Raw genomic sequence first — 8,114 nt, forward strand, 5'->3', positions numbered from 1 at the left:
CCAGTGATTACAGTCACTTACAGAGCCCATCACTCAAGCTTGTCAGTTTCCAAATTATTGTCTCCATCTTTGAGAACATGAATTACTTCCAAATCTATTCAGCTCTGCTTCCATTTACATAAATTAATAAACAGACCTGTTATTCTGCCCACTGAGCAACTGGCTTTCTGTTGGAAACAGAGCAGTCTTCTGCCCACTTACCACACACTGAAATTTCTGATCTTTTCCATGTTGTTTCTTATTAACTCCTTGTGGCAGAAAACCAGGGAACTTGGTATAGAAGTGGGAGCTGTAAGAGGGAGAGGGAGAATTATGGCAGCTGAGCAATCCAAGTGCCTCTGTGAAGAGAGAAAGCAGAGCGGCAGCCAGATGGATACATTTCACTCCTCAGGGAGAAGGTGTGGCTCTCTTGGTTCCCAATAAGGGAAAAAATGGAAAATTCCACTACTTGTCATCTATTACTCCTGGAAGGAGAACTGTCTGAGAATCCTATCCAAATTTCATGTAACAGCAAATCTGCTGAGAAGGAGTTTAGCTCAGATGTAAGGTACTAGGGTCACAGTCTAATTCCCACGCACAAGTGGTTCTGTCTAGAATCTGTGGAGGATGCAACACTTATTTTAAGAGAGCTCAGCCAAGGAGACAAAACATTGCTCCATAAATGTATGAAGTGTTTGAAGAAACATTTACCTGCTGCAAAGACAACAATAACAGCACGGAAAGGAAAAGAGGAGGAGATACAGACCTTAATCAAATTTATTGCACCACAATACCACCCTGCCTATTGGCATATGTTAGCAATGAACTAGCATGGTAAAAAGTAACAGCAGGTACCAGACATGACCCACAAGAACAGAAAAATCTGCACAAAAGGCCCAAGTAAACAAGATTAATTTGCACCATTCCGTATGCTAGTAAGACTCCATATCAGCAATGCACTTGAGTAAAACCGTTGTCAAAGGCTTCACCGAATAGGGCAGAAATAAAGACATGAGTCTCATGTATCAAGAGCAGCAGTTTGGATTTGAATTCTGTCTCTGATCCTATCTACCTGATTTTTATTCCAGCCTATCCCTCCACCTGCTCAACCTTAAGACAAGGGCAGTAGCCCCACCTTCAAGGTAAAAGACGCACAGAGCTTTTGTGTGCCCTTGGTACTGAACAGCAGAAGATGAAAAGCTTACAGGGTTAGGTGGAATTACTTTCAGTGCAGACCTGGGCCACATCTCCCAGAAAGCTCCAGCTGCTCTGGGCAGTTCCAGAAAATGGAAACGGCTAGCTTTGCTGGCTGAGTAACACTGCTCATGGTGCTGTGTTGCTGGATTGATAGGAAGCTGCCAGAGGTGCCCTGGAACCCAGCCTGTTACTAACTTGCTGTGTAGGCCGGCACTTGCAGAGAGCTGTCTCCAAAACAAGCTCTGAGTCCAAACCATACTTGAAATGCAGAATTGAAACAGAAAACTCAGTCCTCCCTTCTCCTGCTCAAGTTATACAGAGCAATGGATTTGTTTGCACTTTGACTGGCAGGTTTTGCCGTTCTTGGAGAATGGAGGATAGGGAAAAAGAGACTGCCAAGAGATGACAAGAGACTTCCAAAAGAACTTTGCAGGAAAATCTTCTGCCAAGTCAGCTCTTTGTTTCCAGCCTTGGTGCACAGATCTCTGCATTTGCAAACAAATCGATTTGACTGCTGAGTGAGAATGAGAATTTGTTACCTTGCATCTACAGGACCTGCCCTGCGAGGGAGTATACAAGGAAGATTTCTTAAGCTCAGACTGAGCTGCACTCCAAGTTTCAGTTTCTTGAGCTCTGAGTTGCATTCAAGGCTTCCTCCCTCTGGATTATTTCACCATGGTATGTGAAAGCCAGAAAGACCATTACTTCATGAAGAACCTCTACAAAACCAGCACTGTGGTGTGCATCCCTTCACCATGCTTTTCTGCACATCAGATTCTGCCTTGTTCCCCAAGGACAGCACTGTTACCCAGGCAAAGACCCATGGCTGTGCATAAAGGCAAGCTCTAAGCAAAAGGGTAATTTTAATAAAATATTAAGCAATGTATGGCAGGAAATATCTTCTTTCCCCTCATCCTCTGCCCATGAATGAGCTGGTGCCAAACAGTCATACATGCTCGCTCCACTCCATAACAAAGAGTAGAAACACATTTTGAAGTGATAAACTGAGCAACAAACAGAAAGGAGGAGACTGGAAGCACATACTCCATGATTCATTCATCAAATGCTGGCAGCCAGCAGCACTTCCCAGTTTCCTGCCCATGGTCCGATCCTGTATCTGAGCAAGAGGAATTTGACTGGTGTGGAGGAAGTGCTGGGACCAGAGGGGACCCAGGACCTGCCTCAACAAGGTATCCACTGTCTGAACAAATCAAGTCTCTGCTGTGGGAGGCACCTGCCCAACTGGCAAGTATATCCTGGCATGGTCTCAAGAACCTGCTGTCTCTCGCTACCATCATCACCAGAGAAACATACACAGAGAGTGGAAATGAACAACTGGCCATTGCACAACAGGAATGGTTTGTCCTCATCACATGGAGGATGTATTTCTTTCTGCTCTATTCATAAATATTTGATGAGGAATATAATCCACAACAAAATCACTAGGGATTTGGGATAAGCATGAGGGCTTGTGTTCAGCACATTAGAGCAGTCATTCTATAAATGTAGGGATCTTGCCCACATGCCCTCTAAGTCTGCAACACAAACACCTGAAGATAATGAAAAGTTTCTCCTCCTTATACTACTACTAAATTCAGCGAGGTCAGCTGTGGATTAAATCTCACTTACAGACGACACTATTGACCAACAAGCAGGGAACATGCCAGTTCCTGGGAAGTGAAACTCTGACAGCCATATTACAAGTAAAAATGCATGAGAAACGGTCACGAGCCCTTGGAAACGAGGTCTGTGAAATCTTGTCTCATATTATGTTTCTGCCACACATGTTCTTGTCCTTTTAACTTGGTGCAGCAGGGGCTATTCTGAACAGGTATCAACCACAGAAACACAACTCCTGGAATACATCTGGTGAATCTGCCTGGCTGGGAAAAAGCAGCCTGACTGCAAACAAGTAAGCACTTCCATTTAGTGACTGAAGACATGAAGTAATAACTGTTTGCCTCAATATTACATGTGAGGCAGACTGCTTAGCTTTGGGTTAAGCATTCCTAGTAATTTGAAGCTATATGTGACACCAGCTGAGTTTCTGAGCTCCTCTGCTCAGAATCTGCCTTGCCACCCTGACTCTGTCTGAGCTGCACAGGTGCAAGTAAGGGTAATGGTGGAGTTTAGATTTGAACTGAAGCTGTCAGTGTTAACACTGGTAATAGGTCTGGGATTGCAGCATGGTCATTCACTCCTTGCTTTGTCAGTTCTGAGGCAAGCACGTGACACACTGGTGGTCACCACAAGGGACTGGCTGGCTCCATTGTCACAAAGTCCCGTGCCCCAGGAAAGCTGTCATTCTGCAGCTGTGCCTGAGACAGCATTGCTGGGTCACAGCACTAACACTGTCCCTGACACCCATGCTCTGAGATAACACTCATCTCTCTCAGCAATGCAATGTCAAGCCAGAACTCCTCATCAGCACCACATGTACCTTCTAAACAAGTTTGTGCATACAAACCTTCAATGAAGTCAGAGGCTGTGTGTACACGGTGTTTCGCATTGCCATCCCCTTCTGGATTGTTCAAACTCCCAATGGCTAATTCGATCACCTCTATCAACTCATCTCGCTTATCCTTCCTTACAGGTTTCTCTTCTGGGTGGCGTGTCAGCCCTGTCTCCAGCTGGTACACCTTCTGCAGGGTAAAGCTCTCAAAGGGCACGACCGCATACTCTGTAGACAGCTTAACACCGCTGTGCACTTCTGCTTTGTCTATTTGGGAGCGGAGGAAAGCTAGCAGGTTAGCCTGGGCCTTCTCTGGGTTACTGTGATCGAGCCGTACATCCAAGGGGTCTGGGTACCGGTCCTGCACGTTCTTAAGCTGCTCACTCCTGCCCTGGAGCTCAGCCTTCAGCTGGGCAATTTGTTTCTTCAAGCTGATGATGTAGTTGCGGTGTTGCTCTTCTCGCTCTTGCAGAATGGCTTCGTATCCCTCCTTCACAGTTGGACTGTGCACCCTGGGCAAGGCAAGCTGCTGGTTGTCACTCTTCGGTGTGCAAGCCAGCATATAAACAATAGACACAGAGCAACAGGCCACTACCAGCAGGCCTACAAGTCGGGGGAGAAATAGAATAAATCCTCGTCGGACCATCATCTCTCAAAAAAAATGAGTCTAACACCACACATGCAACAGCTCTTACAGCCATGCAGTGCCACGGAAGCCTCTGGAGTTGGAGTACTCTTACACAGATGCATGTATGTGCAGGAATTGGCTTGTCAGCTCTCTTAAAATGTGTGCTCTGCCTCTACATTGGGCTCTCTCTGGTGTTTACCCAGCAGGACCAAAGCAGACAAGACACCTCCTGATCCTCACGGCAACACCTACGCTGCTGCAATGTGATCAGCTGGTGGCTGATGGAGCGTGAGGACCTGAAAGACAAATGACAAGGACAGTCATTCAGGCACCTTGGAATTTGGTCATTCCATGCAGACCATTGAGAGTGTTCTAAGAATTTACCTCTTTTCTCAACTGCTCTGACAGGCTTCAGAGTTGTGAAGTGGCTTTGCTAAGACTCAAAAGGTCCAAACACCCTTACGCGGGAAATCCTGTTTGCATATGTTTAATTTTAATAACATGACTTCACATATTGCTAATGAGTATGGCCTCAAAGTCTGCCATACTTTAGAAATACCAGGAAGTCATTATCTGTTACTTTCCAGTGAGATGTTAAGGTGCTCAGTTCATCCAAGCAATGATGGTCCTCCAAGCATTCTCAACTCTTGGAGTGCTCAAATCTGAACGCAGTCTCACAGCTACTGCATATGTTTCAGATTCCAGGTATGTATTTGCAAAACACCACGTGGCAAATGTGGTCCCATTTGACCATATGAAGCCTGACCTGGAGCAGAAGTTTGACAACCAAGAAGCTAGAAACTATTATCAAGGCAAATTGCTGCAACTGACATTGTTTGACATATCCTACCAGATGCTCCTACAGAAAACTCAAGAACTAGCAACTGATTTTTTTCAGGAGCATTCAAACCAAGTCTTATTCAAAATCAGGGGGGAAACTTTTTTTCTACCTAGGAGGCTGTCATCATTACACACCATGTTATCATTTTAAGGCCCTCTTCTCTTTCTCATAACGTTCTAAAAAGTCTCGCAACAATGTACAGTACTACTGTGTTTTCCACATATGCTCTCTGCCCAGGAGCTAAGACCACAGAGAAAGTCTAGGGAAAGCTGGCTTAAGTATTTTTTTAAAAATAAGATATGTTAAAATTGTGAACATTATTATTTTTAGCAAGACTTCCTCAAGTACACTGCAAAACAGGAAAGAAAAATTAGATGAACACGAATATTGATCTAGCTGTAAGCTACATTAAAACCATTGTGCTGAAAACACTAGTAGCAGAATTTTCAAAATCCCTCTGTTTTGGCCCAAATCCATGCTGATGCAAAGAACTTCATCATTTACACAGTAGACTTAGGCCAAAGGCTGAGTAACATCCTAGATTACACTGTGGCGCTGCATTGTTAGACTTGAACACAATCAAATTAACCCCTTGACGCTCTCCCCTTATATGCATGCATGACATTAGGATGCTGCTTTTGACAATGGGATTCATAGTCCTTTTAGTCATATATCCTTCCTGGCAGACCCTTAAGTAAAAACGGTTTATCTAAGAATAAGAGTTTCAGAGCTATTTTCAGTTGTTTCTAGTCTTGAGATGAAGTCTTCTGCAGGACTTTTTATCCACTGCTACATGACTTCCCCCTCTGTGTCGCGATTGACTGTTACTCTATATACAGCAGTTACACAGAGATATTTCTGATCTTTGAACTGTTATCAGTATTTTATCAGTCTGCAGAATGTCTAGAAAAAAAAACCCTACACTTTTGGAGTACAAATTGAGGGGGCTAGAGTCAGCTATAAAAATACTGCTGTATTTTTCTCTAAGTACTGCTGAACAGCTATTATAGAGTTTATAAGATTCTCCAGAAAATGTCAGCATTTTCAAAGGAAGAATTGCTGATGTGGAAGAAAATATTTCAGCCTCAGGAAAAAGGACAGGATCAAGTTGGAGTCCTTACCTTTTTGCTGTGATCTTCTCTTTGGAACATGTTGGTCTGCTACAGCTACTTCTCAGTTTGCCACAATCATCTCCTGTTTATCTCCCTTCTTATGCCCTTCCCAGAAAACTCGCATACTATAAAAAGCACCGTCAACCTCAAAACACCTCTTCATTGCTTTCACATTTGCCAGCTGCCTACATCTCCAGTCTGTCTTCTGTGTGGTGAAAGGCTGTAGTGGAGACGCTTCCTATGGATGTACTATAAAAGCTGTCCTCCTGCAATGTAAAGGAGCTTGTCAAAGCAAGGAAAATTAATCTGGGCATTTCTGACTCTACAAGAGATCTGGCTAGAAGACTGCAAGAAGGTAGTGTGCAGTGAGACAGGGTCAGGAAGTGGTAAGATGTAGTACATAAAACACTGCTGTGCTTGTATGCTTCACTTCACACAATTAGTCCATTGACTGAATTGGCAGAAGCTGAACATCACTGAAAGGATTAGTTGTGCTAACACGGTATAAACTGAAATTACATCTCAATGGCTTAGACAAACGCACAATTTCACTTCTATAAGCAGCAACGGACTCAAGTCTTGGGTAAAGAGCCCTTCAAATGTTGACCTTAAAATATATATGTGTATATAATAGCAATCTTCACTAAAATATACAAGGTCTCTCTTCAGCGTACTTGTTCTTTGCTATCTAATTTTCTGGTTTGTAATCTCACCCAGCAAAGGTGCATCTTTCAAAACACTTCAGGACAGTAAATTAACAGAGCTACTTTGTCCTTTGAACCACCATTCCCCTGACAAGCAGTTCAGGTCATGGGGATTTCCAACTTCTTCACTGGGGATTTTACCACCACAACTGAAGGCATTGTGACAACAAGGCTCATTACTTGCCCTCTGTTGCTAGATCTGTCTTAATTAAATTGTACTGGTGACTTCGGTGTCATTGCCTTGCAGTGATTGACATTTAAATACACAGCTGTTACTGTACTACTATCTCATGGGCATGCTTGTGAAAGCAGTCCCAATCCATGTCAGTGCCAAAAAAAGCAGATTTCTTTAAGTCAACATTGAAGGTGGTCACAGCTAAGGCATCTCAGCTGCACAGGCAGTACCAGAGAGCTAGAGATGGTAACTCCTCCTAACAACCGTTCTGTTGATTTCACCAGACCTACACAGTTTCACACCAACTGAGAGAGAGCCTGAGCTGAAGGGAAGACAAACTGAAATGTCAGTTTTTTCCAGGAACTGACAAAAACACCTCTGTATTTCATAGCACATCAGTTGCATCAAGTAGTATCAGTCTATTTGAAAAGAGAACTTTTAATGAATATGCAGTGGTTAGTGTGATAGCCAAGGGAAAGGACATTAATTCTTAAAAAGTCTCGGTCTGCAAAAACATCTTCAACCTGAGCTCAACCTGTTAGCTCAGCCAGAGGTCAGCCCAGCTCACAGAGGTGCTTTTCACTTGTTTTTGAGGAGCCTGGGCCCAGAAATGGTCTAAATACAGAAACAGGTTCTGTCGTCACTCTAAGTACTGTCCAAAAGGCTCTGCACTGTGGAGGGTGCTGCACCAGTCATAAGGAGTAGCAAACTTAAAAAAGTTGATTGGTTTGAAATTTTGGATGGTATGCACCCCCCACTGTTACTCACCGGCATCTGGATTTTTAATGGACTGTAGGGATACAAGAATTTTATCTCTGCACAGAAAAGCCAATGTATTTCAAGCCTGAATTTTTGACTCCTAAAAAACAAACTCAGAATTTGTGCAGAAGAAAGGGCCTCAAAACAATATATCTCTGTATATGTATCTCCTCTCTGAGCTCTACACTCTCCTCTTTTCATGCTGAGGACAGAAATGGATGGGAAAAAACCATAACATTTGCACAGGCAGCAACCTCTCAGCAGATA

The 8,114-nt window shown here is 43.6% G+C and overlaps 1 protein-coding gene across 1 annotated transcript in view; it reads right to left on the minus strand.

Moving 5' to 3' along the window:
* Nucleotides 1-4,277, minus strand: part of CSGALNACT1 (chondroitin sulfate N-acetylgalactosaminyltransferase 1) — a 15,165-nt gene extending 10,888 nt beyond the window's left edge. Inside the window, exon 1 of the mRNA XM_009867136.1 lies at nucleotides 3,644-4,277. Coding sequence (XP_009865438.1) covers nucleotides 3,644-4,277 — 634 coding nt within the window. The remainder of the gene's footprint in view (nucleotides 1-3,643) is intronic.
* Nucleotides 4,278-8,114: the final 3,837 nt, after the last annotated feature.

The sequence above is a fragment of the Apaloderma vittatum genome, unplaced genomic scaffold, assembly GCF_000703405.1.
Source record: "Apaloderma vittatum isolate BGI_N311 unplaced genomic scaffold, ASM70340v1 scaffold15233, whole genome shotgun sequence".
NCBI classification, from domain to species: Eukaryota; Metazoa; Chordata; class Aves; order Trogoniformes; family Trogonidae; genus Apaloderma; species Apaloderma vittatum.